This window comes from Ceratotherium simum, chromosome 1, assembly GCF_057802395.1.
Source record: "Ceratotherium simum simum isolate JZ-2026a chromosome 1, ASM5780239v1, whole genome shotgun sequence".
Lineage (NCBI taxonomy): Eukaryota > Metazoa > Chordata > Mammalia > Perissodactyla > Rhinocerotidae > Ceratotherium > Ceratotherium simum.
In genome coordinates, this window is record NC_141900.1 from 61,238,173 (window position 1) to 61,263,514 (window position 25,342).

General features: G+C 40.4%; 1 protein-coding gene across 3 annotated transcripts in view; it reads right to left on the bottom strand.

Annotated features, from left to right (window-relative positions):
• The window catches only part of CPVL (carboxypeptidase vitellogenic like), a 131,508-nt gene that overhangs the window by 100,778 nt on the left and 5,388 nt on the right, over positions 1–25,342 (bottom strand). For all 3 annotated transcript variants that reach the window (XM_087429145.1, XM_004418877.3, XM_087429146.1), the window contains exons 2-3: positions 9,703–9,891; positions 2,391–2,509 (exon numbers count right to left, since the gene is read on the bottom strand). In XM_087429145.1, coding sequence (XP_087285271.1) covers positions 2,391–2,509; positions 9,703–9,880 — 297 coding nt within the window. In that variant the 5' untranslated portion in view covers positions 9,881–9,891. The remainder of the gene's footprint in view (positions 1–2,390; positions 2,510–9,702; positions 9,892–25,342) is intronic.

Below are 25,342 nucleotides of genomic sequence, written 5' to 3' on the forward strand. Positions count from 1 at the left end.
CACTGAATATAGGGCAGTGGCTGGTAGGCTGGAGCAAACGTTTCTCAAGCACGGTTCACCTGGTAATTCTACAAATTGCTGGCCTCTTCCAATTTACGAGTAAGCATCTCTGGGGGAATTTGGAGATAATTCTTATATATAATAAAATGTAAGAATCACTAAGAGAGAACATATCGAAAACCACTGATGTAGGCAAATTTTTCAAGTATCCATTTTGCACAGAATAACGGCCCCCAAAGATGTCCACATCCTACTCCCCAGAACCTGTGAATATGTTAAGACACAGTAAAGGGGAATTAAGGTTGGAGATGGAATTAAGGTTGCTCATCAACTGACCTTAAAATGGAGAGATTATCCTAGATTAGTGGGTGGGCCCAATGTAATCACAGGGATCCTTAAACGTAGAAGAAACAGGCAGAAGAGTCAGAGAAGGCGATGTGACTATGGAGTTAGCCAGAGTGATGCAACGTGAGAAGGATTCAACCCACTGATGCGGGCTTTGAAGACTGAGGAAGGAGCCATGAGGCAAGGAATGTGAGCAGACTAGAAATTGCAAAAGGCAAGGAAACAGATTCTCCCCTAGAGCTTCCAGAACCACAGCCCTGCTGACACCTTAATTTTAGCCCAGCGAGACCTGTGTCGAACTTCTGACCTACAGAACTGTGAAATCATAAATTTGTGTTGTTGAAGTCACTGTTTGTGGTAACTCGTACAGCAGCAATAGAAAGCTAATACAAAGGGATTCAGGATAAATGGCTGTATTCAATGATATTGATAGATGCGATATCAAAAATGCACATGTATGGTATTTCTGAAAGGCATAGTTTAAGAGACTTCCAAGAACACAAGGAAATTTCCACCTGTTAGAATTAGGTCATACTTCTAGGCTTAATTTATATCAATTCTGCCTAACACTACTGTGCAGAATATTTGGATATTTTCCTGATTGCTTCTGAAGATCTGAAGGTCTCTCCTCAGCTCTGTGTCCTGGTAGGCAGACATATCGGGACCAGACTCCCTCGCCCTCTGGTTTCCAGTTGGGTTCCACCAATGGGAGGCACCAGCAGGAGTCTAGAAGGCACTCAGGTGCCAACCCTGCACTAGTACAACCCTTAGAGTGCGTCTCTCTTTAAATTTTGTGCTCTAGGCATCTTACCTGCCTCACTCAACAGTAATACCAAGGAAGAAATAAGCAAGAAACTCTCTAGGGTCTAGGAAAGGCTTCCCAGAGTAGGTGACAGCCTGAAGACTACTATGAGCCCATCCAAAAAGCATATGGAATTCCAAACCATTTGTTACATGCCTCCCCTCCACCCACAACTATACGGTGAACCATGTCAAAGGACATGGTTGAGAAGGCAGAAATGAGAAGTCAAGAAAATACAACCCAACAGCAGCAATGGAAGCAATTTAATTTGAAAAGTACCCTGGATTAAGCAATTTACCCAGTCATTGCATATGCAACACTGATATATGCAAATCACATGCAAATATAAATACCATCCTCCATAAGGATAGCTTTTTCTTTGTTTTCTCTGGCTTCTAAAGCAAATCCAGTTTGGAAAATAAAGACAGAAAATTACCTTGTGGTGGGATAAGATTTTTTTATGCATCTCAGCACCTCTACCAATACACCCAACAGTACCCATAAGCCTAAAGTGATTCGTTCATGCTGAAGAACTGTGCGACCTTCCTATGAACTAAATAGGATGGATAAACTTGAACAGGATGGATAAAGTACAAGGATGTACCTACCTGGGTCTGTGTAGGACCTCAGAAGGTGAGCAGCTCTCTCCTCCAGATAAACCATCCTGTGTTACCAGTCCCCACCCCAAAGACCCACAGAATGAGCTTTGTTCTCTCTTCTCTGTGTTTCCACGGAGTACTGCTCAATTTATGGGTACTAGATGCATGGAGGAGTGAGTGTAAGAATAATAATTTGCACAGCAAAATCTGCAGACAGAGCAACACACAAGACCACAATCCACTAAGTTTACATGTGCTTCCACATGCATTACCTACGAACTTCAGGAACCTCCTCACTCCTTATCCTTCTTTGGCTCCCCACCGCCCATCCCTGCTCCAGGTATTTTTAGAACAAAACAACAAAAGGATAGGAAGAAGACTGTGGCAGGAAGAACATGGTAGTATTAATATTCCAAATAAGGCTGCAAGGAATTTAAAAATTGGACCTTCCCCACAAACATTTGTTTCCTGCACATAAACAGGAACACTACACAGAATCACTGGCACTTATTTTTAGAAAAAAAAATCTGAAAGATTAAAAAAAAAGAACCTGTAGGTTTGTTTTTGGGCTAACATTTCTACCCTGGTGCAGCACAGTCAGCTCTAGGGGTCAGTGTCCTGTTAGGGCACTGCCACAGGCCTACCTGAGCCGGAAAGAACCAGAAGAAAAGGTTGCTGTTGTATGTCTCGTTCACAGTGATGTAGCCAGCGTAACTCTTCACATTCGATCCAGGGAAAGGAGCGACCAAACTCAATTGTCTCCCTAGCAGAGGAAAAAATTTACCCAAAGATTAGAGAAATAATACAGCGTTAGCAGACCTCGGGGCCAGGTCTGCAATGGAGCAATCAGAAAGGCTATAAGGAGACTGGCATACAGGTATTTGCTATAGCAAATTCCAGCACGCCCTGGCCAATTCCATGGTCAACGTGTACAATTTGCCAAGGACAACAGATATTCTGTGCATTTTTGGGGGGGTTCCCAAATATATTTTATGAGCTATGATAAGATTTTTTTTAAAAAGAAGAAAAGAAAATCACCTATCCTCAGCTCCACTCAAAAAAATAAACCAAGGTGTTCACAGTGGGCCACCTGGAAGGCCAGGGCAGCATAAAGTCACCTGACCCCAAAAGGTAGGGGTCCAAGAGAAATAACAGAGCCAAGTCGCTGTCAGCCCTGGGGAGGCCTGTGTTTTCCACACTCGTCGTCATGACAGCAAAGGCCTGCCACTTCCATAAGGGAATGGAGGGAGGCTTGTGGGGAGAGGGGAAGGCTGGGGAGGGTAGGGAGCATGGGGAGAGGCAGGCGGTGAGACCGGGGGTGGTCTCGTGGCTACTCAGAGGGAGCCAAATAGGACAGTTGTAGACAGTTGTAGAGGGCCGAGGTCCTGGCTCTCTTATGGCAGCAAAGGAACAGGGACAGAGAGGGGGAAAGAGGGAATGCTCAGACAGCTGAGGTGGCCCAAGAGGAAATAATACTAACAGGAGCTAACACTTAGAAGGCCACTGTACCAAGGGCATTACATTATTAGGTAGGTATAACTATTATCCCCACTTTACAGATGAGAAAATTGAAGCGCAGAGAGGTTAAGTAACTTGCCCAAGATCACACAGCCAGGAAAGAAGGGCTGTGATTTAAACCTAGCAGACAGGCTGCAGAGTTTGCTCCTTCCCCCACCCTGCTACACCACCTCTCAGCTAGAGAGTCAGTCAGAAAGTGTAGGGGGCAGCGAGTGGAAGGAGAAGCAGTGATTAGAAAAGGAGTGGGGAAGGAGGGAGCAGGGTGCGGAGAGAAGGTAGAAGGGGAAGTCTGGGTGAAAAAGAGTCCTTTAGTGGTGACAAAGCAAGTGTCCCCAAAAAAACTAATCATTCAAGAAAAGCTATTTAAATCTGAGACATGTTAAGTGGGAGATTGGTGAGTAGAGAGGAGGAGGTAAGGAAGCTTGGTCCTTCACACATGCCGCCGACTAAAGATGTCTTCAGTGGGTGCTGGAGCCCACAGGCTCTGGAGTGCCGACTGTCAGCATCCCTTCCCCACTCGGCATTCAGAGACATCACTGAGAGGGTGCAATAAGGCACGGTGAGAATATTTACACTCGGGGATCAGTGTACAAATCAGGGCCCCACCCCCAGAGCTGGCTGTTCAACTTTTACCAGCACACCACTGCTTTGGGGCTACAAGTTCCTCTTTTAAAATGGATATGCCCTGCAAAGGGAAACTATCGTCTGCATCACACTGTTCCCTTTCCCTAGCACTCTGCTGATCCTAGCGCTGCTATTGACCAGCTCTGTGACCCTTTGGGCGGTCATTTAATCTCTCTGTGCTTCAGGTTCTCATTTACGAAAGGTGGACGACCTTAAGAGTCCACGCACGTAAAACCTGTAGAAAAGAAGCGGGCTTGTAGGGAGCACCACTACTGTTGTCATCTGCGAAATGACGTGCTGATTTGGAGCAGACAGCACCTGGGAGCAGAGGAGACGGTGGGGACAAAGGAAAGGTCTCAACGGGCAGTTCCCAGAGGGTCCTGCTAGGCTGGCACAACAGTAAGAGCATGGGTTTCCGAGTCGGAAAGACCTGGGTTTGCAATCCTGACGAGGCTGCCTAGCAAGTCACTTGATCCTTCTGACTCCTCTTTCCTTTTGTGCAAAAGGTGGATATTGATTCCCCTACCCCAGGCTTTCTGGGAGGATCAAATGAAAAAATGCATAGGAACCCTTAGCACGGAGCTGGACATAAAATAAGGGCTCAGGCAAAGGGAGGGATGATTATGATTAGCCCGTGGGCCACCCCAAGTGCAGTCTAGAAGCCTGGAGGACTTTGCCTTTTTCTGGCTCAGTCCAGTTGCCCCAGGGAAGATTGCTTAATCCAACCTCTCCAGCTCTTCCCAGTGAGATCTATCCCTCCCTGCCAGAAAAAGTCAAAGCAAAAAAAGAAAGAAAAAGAAAAAAAAAATGAAAGAGAGAAGAAGATTTTAAGGAAAAAAAAGGGAGAGATTTCAGGGAAAGTGCTGTGTGCCAGCCCTGCCCCCATTCCACCCCCTTCCCTCCAGCTGCCATCTCTCCCCCCTCCCCTTCTTTGCTTCCACTCTCAATTAGCCCAAAGAAGGATCACCTCCAGGGCTGGGCAGCCTTTAAAACACTTTTTTTTTTTTTTGCCATTTTTTTTATTGAGCTATAATTGACATACAACATTATATTAGTTTCAGATGTACAACATAACGGTATTTGTATCTATTGTGAAATGATCACAATAAGTCTAGTTAACATCTGTTACCATACATTGTTACAAAATTCTTTTTTCTTCGCATGAGAACTTTTGAAATTTACTCTCAGCAACTTTCAATTATGCAATATAGTATTGTTAATTGTAGTCACCATGCTTTACCTTGCGTCCCCATGACATTTCTTTTATAACTGGAAGTTTGTACCTAAACCACTTTTGAAAAATTTTTTTAACTATTAATCTCTCAAAATCAGAGACTCCCCCCGCCGCCCCCAAAAAAAGGAGGGTGGAGAACTGAAGACCGAGGGGCTGGGAATGAGTGAGATGTGCATCACAGAGGGGTAAGTGGGCAGGAGAGGATTCAAGAAAGACAGAGAAAAATGAGAAAGGTCAAAGTAAAATAAGAAGAAAAATATATATATAATAGAAACGAGCTGGAGGGAATGGAAAATGGGAGAGGGATGATTGAATCAATCTATCTCTCTGAGACTGGCACAGCACAAGGTCTGCTGGCTTCTCTGAAAAGCACTCATGCTTACCCAGCCCTCCCTTTCTGAGGATTCCAAAGTTGTTTCTCTGCTACCTTGTACTCACTCAGGTACATTTCCTACCTTCCCTTCTAGATCAGGGGCTATCGGAAAGCAAGAAATTTGTCCTATATATCTTTGTACCCCTGGGGACAGAGCATGCTGGTTTACATGCTTAAGACATTCAATACATACTTTTAATGAATGAATGTTAGTGAATGGATGGATGAATGAAGGAGCAAATGAACTAAAATAGGCCACACTGACAATGCACTGGGATTAGCTTATGTCTACAAAAACCTCCTAAGGCAGGCAGGCCTTATTAAGATCTTAAGGAATCTAGAAAAACTTTTCTCTGGCCCACAAAAAAAGTGTTTCACCTTGTTTCAAATTTTAAATTCCCTTTAACTAAACCACAGCGAAATAATGAAAAGTCCTTTCGACCAAAATGATTTTTTATATTTTCAAATGTTCTGTTCATCCTTCCAGAGTCTATTAACAGAATGTGGAAAATAAACTCCCACGATGTAGGAGTTTCTTTCTTCCTGGAACCATGACTCACAATACAAATGTTTCGAACCATCAAAAAAAGGAAAAAGGTTTTCTTTGAAGTGATTTCACTTCCTCCTCGTAATTTACTTCAGTTACCAGTGTTTGTGTTATAAACACTTTCAAAAAGACTGGAGTATGACCAAAGGGCTTGAACCGACTATCAGGCTGACTTCACAATCGCAAAGACTCAGGTCATCATCAGTATGGACAAGGCACTCTCAGACTCTAAGTAATAATAAATTAAGACCTAATAGCAAAATATTCTTTAAAGTTTGTCAAAATGCAGTGTTTATAAATATGCTAAAATTTGCCTCCTTTATTCATTTTGTTTCAGAGAGTAAGGATTTATTCTAGCTGCAGAGAAAGCAAACATGCAATTACAATTATATAAAACTAAGCCAGCTAATTGGGGATTTAAAAAAATAAAAATTTCCCTTGTCTTTTTGTGAATTACTGTTTATCTCAAAAATGTTCCATTGAGATATCAAGACTCACGTTCCTAAGGTTTTGACAGAGTCTATAAACAAAAGGGATTTAGGGGAACAAGCTGACCATCAGTCCAGAGCTTCCTGAACTTTCAGTAAAGCGGATGAATAAAATTATTCTTAATTATGTTATCGGGGCTGCATTTGAATACCCAGATGTACCAGATTTTGGATCAGCCACTTAAAATTCCATTCAAAGATTTTAACTGTATAACAGAACTTCAGAAAGTGACATTACATCAGACTTAATATTTTAAATGTTGTCACTCATCAGATGGTGATCTATTAGGCTTTGCACCAAAAGACAGAAGATAAAACTACCTCCCTCGGAATCTGTCTTTGCTACTGCTGACGCCTGTAACAACGAAATGCTTGTAGGCAAGAAATACGGGAATGGGAGGGATGCGGACAGTCTCTCAGGCGGATTTCTCTATTGTTTTCACTTGATTCTACCAGACATATGACACAGACGCACCATGGCCACTTTCACTTACTGCCTTTGTTTAAGCTGTGCCCTCACTCTGTGCAAGGCTCATTTCTATTTACCCAAATCTGATGCCACACCCTCAAGTCTAGAGCTGATCACACAGCACAGTGGTTCATACCTTGGGTTCTGGCGTCAGCAGAGATAGGTTTTAATTTCAGCTCTGCCACTTACTAGCTTTAAATGGCCCTGGGCAAGATATTTAATTTCTCTGGGCCTTAGTTCTCTCATCTGTAAAATGGGAACAATAATTATTCATTCTTCATTAGGGTTGCCTTGAAGATTCAATGAGCTAATGTGTGTAAGGCACAACCCCTGGCACAAAGTTAGGTCTCAAATTTAAATTCTACAAAAATTTATTGAGTGCCTACTAAGTACTGGCATTGTGCAAGGTGCTGGGGATATAATTACTAAGTGTTAGCTATTTACTACTTTTACTACTCCTACTATTACTATTTCTACCTGGACTATGCCAACCAATAGGGACAGCTTCCTTCTAAACATTTCCAGCATGCCTACCTCAAATGCAATTCTTCAGGACTTTAGTATGCACAGCCTTATTCATTAATTGTTTCATGTGTGTGCATCTGGTTACTCCAGAAGGGCACAAGCTTCTTACACAAAGGGAAAAAACTTATAGCAGGCAAATCACAGAGCAGAAGTCAGAAAATTTGGGTCCTAAACCCATCTCTGCTACTCATATCTGCATCCCCTTGGCCAAGTCACGTAAGGTATTTGAGTCTCAAGTTCCTCATCTGTGGATTGGTAGGGTCTGGTTATGAGTATTTAACTCCTTTTCTTCTCTAAACTAAATGATCTGCTTTGATTTATGTTAATGAACATAATCTAAGTCATCAGAATCCACTTATTAAGGAAGCCAAAATGAATGCACATGATCCAATTTGGTGGATTTGAATTAATGATATTCTGCCTCTTCTTATATGTCTAGTGATATCAGTCTATCCCACTGGGCTACCCTCTTTTCATGACTTTTCTACATCAAGTAAAAATGAGTCTTTTTTCAAAAAGACTGACTACATTCTCTGACTACATTGTCACTGATTACACTATCAAATGTACACTGATGTACACTGACTACATTATCAAAGTTTTTCACCTTTTTTTTAGAAAAGAGATGGTGAAACATGGAGCCAATGCGTATTTCAGACAAAGACACATGAACATGACTCAAATGTACCCTTAAGATACGGTAATGTTTTGGTTTTAAACCAAATACAGTTACGCGTCACTTAACGATGGGGGTACGTTCTGAGAAATGTCATTAGGCAATTTCGTCATTGTGAGAACATCATAGAGTGTACTTACACAAACCTAGATGGTATAACCTACTACACACCTAGGCTATATGGTACTACTCTTTTGGGATCACCGTCATATATGCGGTCTGTCGTTGACTGAAACGTCGTTATACGGCACATGACTGTAAACAAGAACATTTATTTTTGATCTTTAAAATGATCATTTCCCTAAAATTTCCAGTATCACTTCCACAGTCCCATGACTTCTACCAACTTACCAGCCTCACAGGCATTAACTCCGCCTTCCCACCTGTGACTAGGGATAAACTTCCGTGCTACGGAGCAAACACCAACGCCTCCATCTATGTGCCAGATGCCATGTCTCTCATCTACTTAAAGAAAGTGCTGCGGCAAGAGTTTCACCCACTGCAACCAACATACCCCCCTGCTGGATCACTTCCATCAGCAAACACATTATCTCCTATCCTCTTTCAGACCCTTCCTGACCCCATAGCTCCCTCCAGCCACCGCCCCATTTCTCTGCTTCCTTTTACAAACTGCTCCTCAGAATAGCTGCCTGTATACTATTTTCTAGTTCAGGAGCCTACTGAGGTCCAGAAAGATTAATTCATCTACACAGTGATTTACCTAAGCATGAAGAAGCTTTAAGAGCAGAGACAGGTCATAAATTTTAGTCTCTGATGACACTGAATGACACCTTTTTTCTATTAATAATAATAATGGAAAACCCCACAATCTCCAAATAAAAGCAAACACTATAGTATTTAGAGAGCAATTTACAGGTTATAAAGAGTTTCCATGTGCACTTTCCCATCTGATTCTTATAACATCCCTGCGACTTGGGTAAGTTGTTATATCTCCATCTTATTAATGAGGAAACTGAGACCTACGATGTTTGGGTCACTTGCCAAGAAAGGGGGCCCAGCACAGTGGCTGTGAGCTTAGATTCTGGCATGAGGCTATCTGGGTGTGAATCCCGCATCTACCAACTCGTGTCTGTATGACTCTGGCAAGTAACTTAATCTCTTTCTGCTTTAGTTTTCTTGTGTGTATAATGGGTACACCTCCCCGGGTTGTTGTGATACTTAAAGGAGTTTATGTAGAATGCTTGGAACCAGTAATTGATACACAGTGAGTTCTAAGGTTAGTATTAACCTTATTAAGTGACCAGCTGTAGAAAGGCACCATACTAGTTTTAAAATTGAAGTGCAAGGACTCAACTACTAGATAATCTGGCCCTGATGAACACTCATTTTAGATCAAAATCCTGACACTATATGACATCAAATCATTCATATTGGAAATAAAACAACTGAGTAAAATACCACAATGTATTTTGGATCCTGTGAAATAATTGCTTTAAAAAAAAATGTTGAAAGTAACCAGTGGTTTTCTGATTTAAACTTACCTTCTTCGAGGTTTCCAGCTTTAATATAAGGAGTAAGAACTAACGGCTGTCCTGCATCTCCCTTCTGTGGTGTGGAAACCCGGACATTTCTGTATAAGGAGCGAAACAGCCCATCACCACCAGGGCTGAGCATCAACAGAACCAGCAAAACAGTCGCCTTCCACATGGCACCAACCATTCCTTCTAGGCCTGGAATGAAAACAATAACATTCCACAAATAAATCAAAGAGTAAATCTTTCCCTAGCCCTTTTACAGGCAAGACATTTATTTATTCACTCAAAAAAAATTTATTGTGTGTTAAAGGCTCTTTGCTAAGCATGTTGAATACCAACTAAGTAAGACAGACCCAATCCCTGCTCACCCCGAAGTTAACGCAGCTGTTCAAGGGATTTACAACATAACTAGAGAAACAATGTTTATTTCTAAAACTGTGGTCTGGCAAGTAAATTCAGTGCAGGATTAGATAAAACCTCAAGACAATAAGGACTCCAACTGATCACCAAATGAGTGGCAGACAGTTATCCACTACAGGAAGGCAGAGGATTGAGAACACACTTCAGGGAGAGAGAACCTAGGGAGGCTGTGACAAGGTCGCATGTGAATGAGAGGTGGAAGGAACTCAGAAAGGCAAGAGAAACAAGGAAGGCTTCACTGGTGGGTGGAGCAACTCGAGCAAAGGTGAGACCTCAGTTGTCCATGGGCACTCTGCAGGGAAATTGAAAATAAACAAAATGGGTTTTGGGTTACCTCATTCATGTCTTACAAATCACTCAACTTTGCATCCAAGAACACAAAAGAAAGAAGGAAGAGCAGGAGGGCCCTACAACTATCATCAGGTGCCTGCCCCTAGAGCTAGCTGATAAACAAACTCATGAATTAGGCCTCAAACTTAACCAGCATTGTCAAAATTGACTATAGTGGAGCCATTTTAAATGGAGTCAGAGCTGCCTTTCCAGAGAAAGTGCCTTGCTATGTTGAATCTTGGACTGGGCCAATTTGGACTGGGCCAAAACGGCAATTGTTTTACAAGCAATTGTTTGAGAAGTCGGCAGGAGAACGGACATCCTGATCACAAAGACTGAGGACTGTGGACTTTCTGAAGATAGAAACAATAGTCAATCAACGTTTAGCCAAGACTAGCCTCTGCCTCCAGCTCCAATTAACATTCTTTGTAATACAACTTCCCTCCTGTGCCTTTAAAAGCCCCTGACCTTTACTCCCCAGTGGGATACTATTTGGGTTTCTACCTGAACCTATGCTCCTGGAATTGCAATTCTGGAGACCCTAAACAAATCTTTTGCTTCTCTTGCAGTTTATGCTTCTTATTCATTGGCATTACCTTAAAGCTTTCCAAGGATCTTTTGATGTTTGCTTAGAGGATTCATCTTTCCCATGTATTTTTAGCTAACTTGTATATCTTAATAACTCAACCAGGAAATCCAGGAGTATTATCACCCATTTTAGATAAGGAAAGCCTGACTCAAAGGAGTTCCTTAACCAAGGATATGCTGAATCCAATCAGAGTCAGGACTAGGGTAAAGTGAGTCAGATGCATGCAGGGTAGGATCTTGTCTTTTTCTAAAGTTTTGATATTCTGTTTATCATGGATTTTTTCTTTGCATTAATTCTGATTTTTCTCAAATATTGCATTAAAGTTCTATATTTATCTTGCTTACTGAGTCTTTTGGCGCTCAAATTTTACACCCAAAGCAGGTGCCTCACTTGCCTCACCTTAATCCTGACCCTGGTAAGTATTATGATGCCCACATCACTGCTGTTCCATTACTCTGCACTATTGCTGTTTAAGCATGATCAAAGTTCTTAGCTCTAAAGTCTAAGTAAAATACATGAAATGAATAAATACTCCGCACAGATTTCTGGATACAAAAAGACATATACAATTATGCAAATATAATGCCTGCTTTTGATTGTTCCATGCTTTAAAATACCAAGCCATTAAAACATCTTAAAAACACAAAATGTGTAAAAATCTATTAACCACATGCTTATAATCACAACCCAATTTGGCATAATATGAAAATCTTGGTTGTAGCAAATTTAAAAAGTTTTTCAGCCATATTTCCCCAGGAGATAAAAGTTTATAATTATAATTTGATTGAATATATAATCCTTGTCGAGCCTTTCACGATTAACTTAGTAGAATTCCCTATACTTAATGTAAACAAGAACAACTAAATACAGTATGTAGCTAAAAAATGCTTTTGCCTATTATTGACTATAATAAGGAACAAAATGAATTTAGAAACTGAAATTAGGTTCCCAAGGAACCCAAGGGTAATGACCACTACGGCACTGATAAAATTTTTTTTGTTGTTATATGAACTTGTTACACAGATAATGTTTTAATAACATAGGTACTTTCAAGGAATGCTTGAAATCAACAATCTTACTTTCTAGTTGGTTTGGGGAAAAAAATCTGTGGCATTAAATCATACTGGAAGATTCTCTTCCAGTAAGAGGGTTTTTCCTGGGGGCAGAAACAAGAAACTAATCATGCCATCTAATTTCTCAATCTTTCTGCTGCAAACCTCCAGCCTCTTTACTGGAAGTCATTAATATTTAAATAACCAGGGTAGATACAGCACTCTCTTGTAAGCAGATGTTGACTCAAGGATGTTAAAGAAAGAAACAGGTAAAACTTGTCTTGTTTTAATTGACATAGATCTAACATGTAAAAGTAAGAGTTGGGTCAATTTAGTAGTTCTCATTAACATTTAATCAAATGACTATTAGAGTCCTGATTTCCCATGTAGGTGATTTAAAGCAACAGGACACTTCATTTCACAGTTCTCATTTAACAGTCAGAATTCCTGAATGTGCCTAGCTGTCATCTCTCCTAACAAAAATGAAAGCTATTATCATGAATAGAGAAGTGTTTTTCTTTTTTCGTAACAGCCTTCTCAAATGTTTTTGCTTATCCTAAATTAGCTTGCATCTTTTCATTTAATGAACATTTATTGAGCACTTTCTAAACTAATAAACCCCATACTAGAAGCTATTGCCTGCAGAAAGTGAAAAAAAACATTATTAACCATATTCTGTATCATATGTCTACTTGAAATGATATGAAAACACTGGTGCTATTTCCAGTTCAAATATCTCATATCAAAGGATTCAGGCAAGCTGTTCCTCTTAACAAATGTTTAGGAACAGAATAAAATCTAGGTGACTACAAAGCAATATTGGCAACATCAAATAAGCTAAAGGTCAAAAGTATATGATTTGCTACAATTGTCCCACTAAACCTTAAATATTACAGTTGGAAACCATGTGTCCAATGCACGATTTTTGTTATAAACAAAGCTATTTATCACAGTGTTCTTTAGAATAGTAAAAACTTACAACAATTTAAACAAGTCAAGTTACTGTACACCAAAAAGATGAAATTATATATGGCAATTAAAATGACTCTACTGAGAATGTTCTGGAAAATATAATAAAATGTTAGGTAAAGAAAAGCAGGCTATTAAATTGAACATATGGTATTTTCTCTTTATTTAATATGTCTTAAGAATTTCTAAATTTTCTAGAATAATTAATCTTATAATCAGAAAAAAACAGTTTTTAGTTTTGCTTTTTTTAAGACAAAGTGAAGCAACTGATAGACATGGCAAAAAAACGCTTGTTCCTTATTCCTTATTACTACCTGGTTATGACCTCTTGCGTTTCCTAGGAGTAAGCATTCTGTTTGTTCTTTTAGAATAGGGTCTTCTTTCTCTAACATTCTGTGAAGATGTGCCCTGATCTCCTAAAGCCATAGAACCTCAGAGACTCAAAGTAAATTTTCTCTTTGGTAAATTAGAAGGTTATGCATAAATCTGAGATGCTGTTATAATAATAACAATTATATTATATTTGTATTTAGTTCTGCCTGCATAAAGTCCATAACAAATGTGCATATAATTGGTACTAAGTAAATATTTGTTGAACTGATGGATCTAAATAACGAGTCATGATATTTTAGGCCTATATGAGATATTAGATGTTCATGTGGCCTAATTCCTTCATCTTACAGACTAGAAAACTGAAGCCAGAGAATCAAGTAAGTGACTTGCTTACGATCACACCACTGGTGAACAGTAGGCTAAGACTCAAAGCTAGGATTTAGTTATGGTTTTAAATCTAATCTGCTTTCCACTCTCCCATTTTTGGTGATAATTATATTTGGATATTCTGACTCTTATTGTCTCAAAAGATAATAACATCCTGCAATAGTCCTAAGCCTCTTTCATAGATCATTAGAGGATGCAGTAAAATAATAATTAATAAACAGAAACATTAATACGTAAATCTTTCTAGACAAATTTGATTTTTAGAAAAAGTCTGTACTAATCCAGGTTCTGCCGCGACTTATTCAGTGGACCCTGGGCAAGACAGTGACTTCTCTGGGTCCCAGTCAATGTGTTAAAACTAATGGTTAGATTTCCAGGAACTTTGAGAGCCAGTTATTCAACATGGCCACTGTTAAAAATTAAACTATAAAAACTTACCACTAAATAAGTTATATTAAAAAAATAAGTAATAAATACCCAAAATTCATCACTTCCTAATCATTTTACTATGCTCTGTGCTCTGGAGTTATATTTTTTGTATTTGTCTGGTGGACTAATTATATAATGGTTTGCTACCATGCACGTCTTTCCAACTCTGTATTCAGTAACGTCTTGGTGGTAGCTTGAAATCAGCCATGGTAGGAGCAGGCATACCACAGAAATCAGTAAACACCACAGATCAGGGCTTTTTCCCCCAGATAGGCAATTGTTAAACATTTATTTGCATATGTTGCCTCATGTTCCTTATTTGAAAAGTAAACTAGAAACTACTTTCCATCACTTCACACTCCAATTCCAACTGAAATGATCACCAGAAGAGACAAAAAGGGGAAATCTTGCTAAGTTCTCATCTGTGTGGAAGGAACAAACAACCTGCCCAGATATGCAAGGCCTCGAGAACAGAAACCTGAAAAGGCCACTGGAAGGTGTGTGTTCTACCAGTGAAAAAAGAACCAAAACCACAAACTTGAGAATGAGGACCAAGAAACAGAGAGCAAACGTTTCAAGCAGCCCTACGCCCTCTTCTCTCCTCTCACATCTCCATTTCACATTACAGATTATTCCAATCAAAGGATAAAAATCTTTCATGTAATTAATGTTATAGCTGCAATTAAAATAGCTATTTGGATTTTCCTTACATATTTAACTGGCTTTAGTAGCTCTGAACATCATAAAAACATTCCCCAAACAAACAAAAAACAGGCCCACTGGTAACAGATATTTCCATGAAATCTGCAATAAAAGAAGGGTTCAAGAAAGTGGTTCCTCTATTTAGAAAAGATTCAGTCACCTCTCAAGATGATTCAAGCATTTCCAAAACATTCGAATCCTGTAATAAAGGGCTATTGTGCAACCCTGAATTAAACACTAACCCAAAGCCCAAATCTAACTATTTTGCTAAAGGATTTCCATGCAAATAACACATGGTAAAAGCAAACCCTTATTTTGAGGGATCCACTATTCATTTTCCTTAAGACATCATTTTAATTTCTAAAATTGATATTTGAAGCACTCTTTTCCCAGGCGGGACATGGTACATGACACACAAGGTAATGGGCAACCTTTTGCTGAAGTGGCACTGAGACTTCCATGCCTATCTCCTTTTCACAGGCCGCCCCACTGGCATCAGACAGTGGTGTCTAATCTCTGCCACCATATCCTTGGACTCAGAGAAAAGGGAGACAAACTCGAGTTATGTGGCAGGTAGAGAATAAAAACAAACAGGAAGAGGAGAAAACAATATTATCTGACACTAAAGCAGGAAGCTTTACCTTGAAATCTCACTCCAACCAGAAGGAAAATCAGAGTGGGGGTGGGAAGTAAAAAGCAGACGTGTCCCAAAACATTAATAACAGTTTTGAAATAGAAAGACCAACCCCATGATCAAAGGCATCATCATGATAATGATACAAGTAATAGCTATAAATTATCGAATGTTCCCTATGTACAGGAACTGTGCTAATGACCTTATATTTTTATTTCTAACCTTTACCAGATAGGTACTATTATCATCCTATTTTACAGATGAGAAACTGATCCTCAGAGAATTTAAGTTACTTGCACAGGTCACACAGCTAGTAAGTGGTAGAGCAAGGAATTGAGACCAGTCCTAATCAGTCTCCAAAGACCATTCCATAGTCCCAACACCAGCATCTCCCAAAATGTGCCAGGAGGGCCAGAGTCCCTCCTCCCTATTCAGCTAAGTTTGGAAATACAACATACTCTATCCCTGCAGAATTAAATTATTAAGTTACTGAGAAGTTCTGCTGTAAATAAATCTCTTAAAACTTTAGCCCAGTATTTCCTAAACCAACAATATTTGATCAGGAAAGTCTTTTTATTTTTATGTAATACCTAAAAATTTAATGGAACATACCCCATGACCTTTATTCATTCAACAAAATATGTTGGAGGAACACCTATATCCTAGGCGCTCCCTGCTCAAAATATCCTCAAAAAAGTGTTTAGGCTAACAGTGGTCAGGAAACACAACTCTGGGTATGCAGTGCAAAGGCCCTGAGGTGCAAACAAGCTTTGTTTTTGGTTGATGGGAGCACAGTGAATGAAGGAGGAAGAGGGACATGATGAGTCTGCAAGGTGGTTAGGGCCAGCACATGTAGAGTCTCATCTGTCTTCATATGCATTAGCATTTTATTCTAATTGCAACGGGAGACTATTGGAGGCTGTTAAGTAAGGGAGTAATACGGTCTAATCAGAATCTTGAAATGTGAAATGATCACTCTGTTGCTAACTAGCAAGTGGACTTTTAGGAGACTAATGATGGAACCAGGATACCAATTAGAAGGCTGATGTAATGATCCAGGGAGAGATGATGGAGGCTGGGGCCAGGGAGTGGCAGTGGAGGTGATGAGAAGTGGTCAACTGCATTTTGAAGGCACATCCACCAGTATTTGTTTATAGACTAGATATAATGGCTGAGGGAAAGAAAAGAAGCAGGGATGACTCTAAGTTTTTTGCCCAAAGTGACTGCATGGCTTGTTATGGATTGAATTGTGCCCCGCAAAAAGATATGCTGAAGTCCCAAACCCCAATACTTCAGAATGTGACCTTATTTGGAAATAGTGTCTTTCTAGATGTAATTAGTTAAGTTAGAATGAAGTCATTAGGGTGGGCCTTAAATACAATATAACTGCTGCCCTTATAAAAAGAGAAAAACACAGAGAGGAGAATGCCATGCAAAGACAGAGACACACAGAGAGAAATGGCCATGTGACAATGGGGGCAGAGATTGGAGGGGTGCCTATACAAGTCAAGAACACCAATGATTGCTAGCAAACACCAGAAGCTAGACAACACAAAGAAGGATTTTCCCCTACAGGTTTCAGAGGGAACACGGCCCTGCCAACACGTTGATTTTGGATTTCTAGCATTAAGAACTAGGAGACAAATTTCTGATGTTTTAAGCCACCCCGTTTGTGGTACTAGGTGGCTAGCACCTAGGAAACTAATAGCCCTAGGAAACTAATACATGGATAGTAAGACCATGCTGGAGGTTGGGAAGACTGTGGGAGGAGTCAGTATACAGTGGGTAAAGGTACAAAACACCAAGAGTTCTATTTTAAGTCGTTATTAGGGATCTAAGCGAAAATTTTGAGTGGTCAACAAAAAAATGGGAAAGGAGAGCTAAACTGATTTCTTAAGATATTTATGACATTATTGTAAGCCAGGATTTCCCACAGGGAGTATTTGTGGAATTTATGGAATACTTGTTCAGCAAGATATTAACAGATTTTGTAAGGGTTAAACAAACTTAAATGGGCTTCCTGGTCACAGAACATCTCAGAGCCTTTCACTTCCTAATAGGCAGCAAGTGTTTATGTGACTGTGACACTATTCTTAGAAAAGCCCTAAAACCAGAGCTTCATATAAGACACATCCAGATGAGAAAACTAAGTTCTAGGTTGAAAAGTTTCTCAAGTCCTGGGTTAATTTTCTCAAGCTACCCACTCAGCCATTAAATAGTAAAGCTGGAATGTGAACCCAGAACTAAATGATTCCAAAGTCCAGGTATTTTCCACAGATCACTGTATAAATGACATAATATAACAAAATCTGCCTCCATGCAGCTTCTGACAAAAGCAGAATTCTGGGTAAACTGGATTATCTTGGCATACCACTTACAAGACTTATAGGTACGGAAACTACAAGAGATTTAAGATCATGTTCATCTGCAAAGAAGTGAAAATCACATGTCCAGGGATTGCTTCATAATGCATTTCTGGTGTACTTCCTTCAGTTTTGAAAATAACTTTTTGGGATGGCTGAAGCCATCAGTCCTTTAAGTTTCATGGCAAAAGCAGTGTCTTTCACTGAGAAATTCTTTAGTTGTGCTGAAGTAAATGTAGCCTTATTCTTTTTTAGAATCAGCCTCCTTTTTGCTACCTACTACAACTAAATTTTTCAAATAAAAAATTAGGATGCACAATGTGGCAAATACAAGGGTAAGATTAGGTACAATGGATGAGAATATTGTATATGAGCATGATCCTGGGAAATTCTGCAATGTCATCACCTTAACCATCACTCCCTGAGGTGACAAGAAATTCCTCCCTGATTCCAAAAGAGGTACTATTATAATTGAGAGTAATCACCATGTAATACTCCCTGAGATTACTCTAGTACTTTCCTCAGCAATTGCCACACGTTGTTCCATTCCATCTTTACCACCACTCTTCAAAGGAGTTAGTGCAGCTCTTCAACAGAGGCCCATGTTGATGGAGTAACTTCCCAGTAACGACACTCCAGTCAGGAGCAGAGCCAGAGCTGCGACAGACTGCCAGTTCACTGGAACACCCACTCATTCAAGTATATCTTTAGCTCATACTATGTGCCAGACTCCAAAGTAGGTGCAGAGAACAAGTGACAAAGTGTCTGCCTTCATGAAGCTTACTGTCTAATGCGGAAGAGAGAGAGAGATGAGAACTATGAAGACAACTAACCAGGGTAAAGGGATACAGAGGGATGGGGTCAAGGAGTGGTATTATTTTAGATAGAGTGGTCAGGGAATGCCCCTCCGAGGAGGTGATATCTGAGCAGATCTGAAGGACATGAGAGAGCTCCATGCAAATATCCAAGGAAAGGCGAGTTCCAGGCTGGAGAATAGTGATTGCAAAGCCCCTATAACAGGAAGCAATGAGGATGGAAGCCAGCATGGCCATAGCCCAGTGAGTGATGGGAAGAGTGGCACAAAGTGGAATCAGGTATCATATCACGCAGGGTGTTGAAAGCCAACACATGTTTGGAGGCTCGCTTCTTCCCAGCACTGATGTTTCCATCAGTGGTGAAACTCACCTCTTGCCACTCTCTTGCTCACTGTGAGGAGGGTGGGGGTAAGAGGTGGAAAGATTTATCTGATGGATAATTTGGGTAAACTGGGCATGTTGGGCTCAACTCTCCTGCTGTCCCCACAGGAAGCAGTGCCTTTTTCTCTCCACCCGGTGTGGGCCTGTGAATGGCTAGGCACGTTTGCTCAACTCTAGGCTTGAGTCATAGGAAGTCCATTTGCCCAGAAGTAAAAGCTCCAACCCAATCCAGTCTCTCTCAGTAATAAAGGCGATGTTTTGCTCTCCACCTGCCTTGCTCTTTGTCTTCTCAATTTCTCCAGAACTCAGGTGAAAGAAGGCAGCTTGCTATTTTTTGGGTTCCCTCAGAGACCCCAACAGAATGGAACTTGGGTTTTATTCTAAGTGTAACGGGCTGGACTTTTTCCCACTGCACCCCACTGTCTCTATTATCCTACAAACATTTCATCATATATGTAACTGGAGAAAGTCACGGTTAATAGTCAGCTTTACCCACATATCCAGAATTTGAAGTGCCATACAGTCTGGCTTGCCCACACCAGACCTGGAAAGCTATGAGAGCTGACCATGAGAAATGATTTCTAAAATCTAACCAGCCAAAATATCGTCAAACAGCTAATCAAAAGGTGACAAAGTCACAACCAGATTATTTAGCAAGAACAAAAGGATGCAGAACTGAATCCCCTCATTAAGTCTTTTTAAATCAAGTGTGCATAGTATCCCAAGTGGAGACAACAGAAAAGCCCACAGACTTGTTCATCTGGTTCTTGAGCCATGGAGACACCCTCTATTATTGCTTCTGTCAGTGTTTCTAAAAGCAAAAAAACTATTTTCAGTCTCGTACTTGCTGCATTCTGACTTCTGTCCATACCACCTTGCCAACATCATTAATGATCTCCACGTTCCCAAATTTAAAAGAAAAGTTTCAGTCTCTACCTTAAGTGACTTCTCTGACACACTGACATTATCCCTTTGGTAAACTTATCCTTGCCTTGCCTTCTGTAATCGTGCTTTCATAGATCTTGTAGAATGTTCTCCTTCATAGTTCCCTCTTCCTCTGCCTTCTCCTAAATATTGAGTTTCCCAGGATTCTAACCTTGGTCCACAGCTTATCTCACTCCACACACTCTCTCCAGGGTGGTATCATCACTTTAAGTAGCACCTTCTGCTGACACCATTCAAAATAATAGCTCTTCTTAAAAGCTTCAGGCTCATCTACCCAACTGCCTGCTGAACATTTTCACCTGATGTCCCATGGGCATATTAAACTCAACCTGTCAAAATGGAACCTAATCCTTCCACAAAAACACAGTGAATTGAACACATTTTTTTCTCTTCCTTCATGAAACCCCGCTAAAGTGAAAGTAAAGACATTTTTAAAAGGTATAAATCCCATGGCCCAAGAAAATAGGAAAACTAATAGCAAATAAGGCAGATCAAATTTTGTTGTTGTTAGACGGAAAGTGAACAAATAGTTTGCAGAGAATGAAGGCAGAATGTAAATGAGAAACAAGCTAATTCACATTACAAAACCACAGAAAGGCTCAAAAATGGTAAGTCCTGGATATTGCAGAAGGCCAAGGTGAGGCATGGGGCTGAAAACAGAGGGATTGGTGAAAGTTTATAACAGCAGACAGAGCCTCAGATCCCTTCCTCCACTCTAACAGGGGAAGGGAGAGACTTATTCTATAGAAAATTTATTCTTTGGAAAAATAAACCAGAGAAACTCTAAAATTGGGAATATGAAACACACTAAAAGTTGGGGAAGAGGCGCCTGACTGAAAACAGAGAGAAAGTCTACACACTGAGATACCCCAGAACACTCCCCTTGAACTTGAATGTGCCCTGAACAGGCCCCTTGAACACTCAGCTCCAAGAAAGCTGGCAGCAAGCACTATATGCCTCCATCCCTCATCCTGTGCAGAAGACTGAAGGATTCTTCTCTGGAATAACTGAATCCTCTTAGAGAAGAGGCCTACGCATACTGACATGTGAGGTCCTCCAATGAAACTTCTTGGACCCGCCAATCAATTCCACAGAGCCCATGAATTGCTGACAGATCCCTTCAACACAATGGAACTTCCAACCAGTAACTTACTTTCTCATACTTAATATATAACCAGATTCCAAAGAACCACTGGACCTTGGAAGAAAGCCTCTAATTTGAAAGATAAACAAAAATAACCTACTTGAAGAAAAAAAAAACTCAGAAAAAGCAGTAATGCATGGAACAGAATAGCTCGTCAAAAACAAAAAATATCTTTAAGGAGATAAAAGAAGACATTGCATTCATTAAACAATAGAATGTTGTCTTTAAAAGGAACGAAGAGCAAGAACACACTCCTGAAAATTAAAAATAGGGTAGTAGCAATTTTAAAATTTTGATAAAAGCCGGGGACAAGGGCTGGCCCCGTGGCTTAGCGGTTAAGTGCGCGCGCTCTGCTACTGGTGGCCCGGGTTCGGATCCCGGGCGCGCACCGACGCACCGCTTCTCCGGCCATGCTGAGGCCGCATCCCACATACAGCAACTAGAAGGATGTGCAACTATGACACACAACTATCTACTGGGACTTTGGGGATAAAAGCAAAAAGGAGGAGGATTGGCAACAGATGTTAGCTCAGAGCCGGTCTTCCTCAGCAAAAAGAGGAGGATTAGCATGGATGTTAGCTCAGGGCTGATCTTCCTCACACACACACAAAAAAGCCTAGGACAATAAAGTCACAGAAATCTCCCGGAAAATCTAACCAAAAGAGAAAAAGACTTGAAAAAAATAAGAGGAAAAAAAATAAGAAAACTAGGAGATTGGTTCCAGAAGACCAATATCTGATTAACAGATGTTCTAGAAAAAGAAGGCAGACAAAATTCAGGGGAGGAAATTATCAAAGAAATAATACAAAAACATTTAGCAGAAGTATAAACATGATTTCCAGATTTAAAGGGACCACCAAGTTCCCAGATCAAGGCATGAAAGACATAGAACAGATTCCAAAAATAAAGAGATTATCATAAACTCGAGAGAAAGAGAGAAAGAGAAATAGAGATAGCACATAAAAAGAATCAAGAACCCAAATAGCACTGGACTTTGCAATAGCAGCAACCAGAGCTAAAAGATACTGGGGAAAAAAACGCCTTCAAAATTCTAAAAGGAAAATGATTTTCAAACTAAAATTGTACACTAAGCCAAATAATCAAACAAGTGTGAGGATAAATTAAAGAAATGTTCAGGTATACACAAGGTTTCAAAAAATTGATTCTCATATACCACTTCTCAGAAAGCTACTGGCAGATGTGTTCCACCAAAACAAGGAAGTAAACCAAAAAAGGAAAGACATAGGATTCTACCAACAGGGAACTAACACAGGACAGAGGTTCCAGGATGACAGATATATCTAAAGAGCCACCAGTGCAGATTGGAGCAGCAAGACAGAGGGATCCACAGGGAAGATCCTCAAAAATATACATATATAACTGACTACCTCATGAGATTTTGTGACAAATCGTATCTATAAGGATACTACCGTTCTGTGGCAGGCTTGGACAGAAGTCCTAATAGTGACATGGAAAACTAAGCAACCTGAAAAGAGGCAATTATTAACTCCATGAAGAATTATCATGCTGTACAAGACAGGCACTGCAGTTAGAGTATACTACTTAGCTTGCAGCGAGCAATACTTACATAATAGAGGAAACATTAGGTATGTGTTTAGAACAAGTTCTGTAACCATTTAGACAGGATGGAGGGTAGGAAAGTTGGGACATAAGGTATGTTAAGAGCGCTAAATTCTCACCTTGCTTACTAGGAAGTCAATAGAAAATGCCTCAAATTGATAAAAAGTACAACTCTAAAAGCAATAAATCAAGAAATAGATTAGGCAGATTACTTAGAAATTTTGAGTTAAATACTAGAAGAAACAGGTAAGAGTATGAAGAAGAGCCTTCAGAGATAAGAGAAGCATGGAGAGTGTTAGGGGACTGAAATTTTTTATTATAAGAACTATTAATATGATATTTTTCACCTGCATATGTGAATTACATTGACAAAAAATCAAAAGTAACTAAGAAGAAGTGAAAAACGAAACTACTTATCTTCTTCCCTAAACGTGTCCCTACTTCTGTTTTCTGTCTTGGTTGGAAACACTCTCCAGCACTGAAGCTGGAAACACAGGATTTATTCTTGACTGACTTGTCTCCTTCTTGCTGCGTTCCTACAGCCAATCAATCACCAATGGAATCTCCTAGATGTTTTTCAAATTCAGCTCTTCTCTCTAAGTCTACTTCCATGTCCTAATCCAGGTCCTTATCGTTACTTGCCTGGACCACTGCAAATCTCCAAGCTAATTTCTAACCCTGATCTTAACTCCTAGTTAAATGACTTTCCCCACTCTCCTCATTTGCTGTTATCTCTCCTATTTTCTTGGGCCATGGGTTTTATACCTTTTCAAACTTTGTTGCATGGCAATAGATAACCAATACATAGGCAAGATATAAACATAAAGTAGGAAGTGGATAAAAAGCAGGATGGAGCCAGAGAAGTCAATAGAGAGTAGATTGTAGAGGGCCTTGTAGATGCGCTCAGCATCTAATGACAAGGAACTACCGAGGGCGTTATATCTTGAAAAGAATATTACGGCCATAGTGTAAGGATGGATTTAAACAGAAAAGAGAGAAAGCAGAGAGACCAGTTAATAAAATTTACAATAATCCAGAATAAAGATGATGGAGCCTAAATTAGGGCAGGGCAATAGTCATAGTGTGGACAGGGCAGACTTGAAAATAACTAGAAGGTGAAATTAGCAGGACCTTGTGAGTGATGAAATATTATATGTTGAAATAGAACAAAATCCAGGATGACTCCCAGATCTGACGTAGATGGCTGGAGAGATGGTGGTACCATTAACTAAGATCTCCCACTACTCCATTTTGCCATGAATTTAACTAGCATTAGTGTGTCTGTGTGTGTGTATGAGAGAGACAGAGACCACCAGATCCCTGAGAAAGTGAAAATCAGCTCCACTGGTAATCACACTGTGATGTTCCCAACAGAGCACTGACAACGTTTCTACACACACAAGGCCACACTGCAGTTGCAATCCTTTCTTCTGAGCAGTGACTGGTTTCTTGCCAATGTGTCCCCAGCCCCACTTTGTTACTCACATCTCCTGAACAAAGACTGCTGAGATAGTTGCTGAACTGCCACGGCTACTTGACAGCAGCCAATCCAATGGGTCCTCTCTTCCCTGAACCCTCCTTTGACTCACTTAGCACAAGCCCAAACCTTTCAGAGGCCTCCTCCTATGTCCCCATCCCTGGGGATGGGGGAGGACGTGTATACGTCCTCCTTTGCTGCAGGTAAGCTAATAAACCAACTTTGTGTCTTACAAGTGTATTCCTGGTGATCTTTGATCAATGGGCTTTAACATCCCATTTGAAAGGTATACTGAGACCAGTAGAGAAGTTAGGGAGACCACAAATATAGAGAGAAGAGACAATAAAGCCAGAACATCGAGGGCAGCTGAGGGCTCTCATATTCTTCTGAGACAAGCAGGAAAGTCTCTGCCACAATTCCCGAATGCACAGAGCTTCAAGAGCCAGCCTTTACTTTGTCAACAGGTGTATCCTTGGGCAAATCAATTCACTTCTCTCTGGACTTCAGTTCCTTCATTTGCAAATTATGGGGATTTGATGGATGATATTATTCCCAACATCTCCTCCCAGCTTGGAATTTCTAGGATTCTAAAACGTCACCAAGGACAGGGATAAAACTGCTGCAGGCTCTGAGGCACAGTGATGATTCCTGCAGACAACTCTGATGACGGAACTTCCATGCCTGTTCTGGGTGCCATGAACTTACGCATTTCTGTCGGAGTGTTTGCAAGGCCAGAAACCTGAGAAAGGCTATTTTTTTGGTCCATGCTACAAGACTGGTTCAATCATATGTTTTTCAAGCACAGAATTTTTAAAAAATCTATCAACAAATTCTAAATCAGTGGCTTCCAATAAGTTTACTCTGAAGCAAAAGTCTCAGACTGCAGACACCAGCATTCAGGTGCAGGGGTGCAGCGAACTGTGGAAAGCAGCTCGGTTTCACATTGGGCGCTGCAGTCTGCAGTTCAGAAAGCGCCTGTGCGAGAGCACAAGGGGCCCACTCTCCTCCAAGCCAAGTTAATTCTATAAACACTCCAATACTTAGAGGAGGAGGAAAAAACACATTATTTCCAGTTGATTTGCTGATTGCTAACAA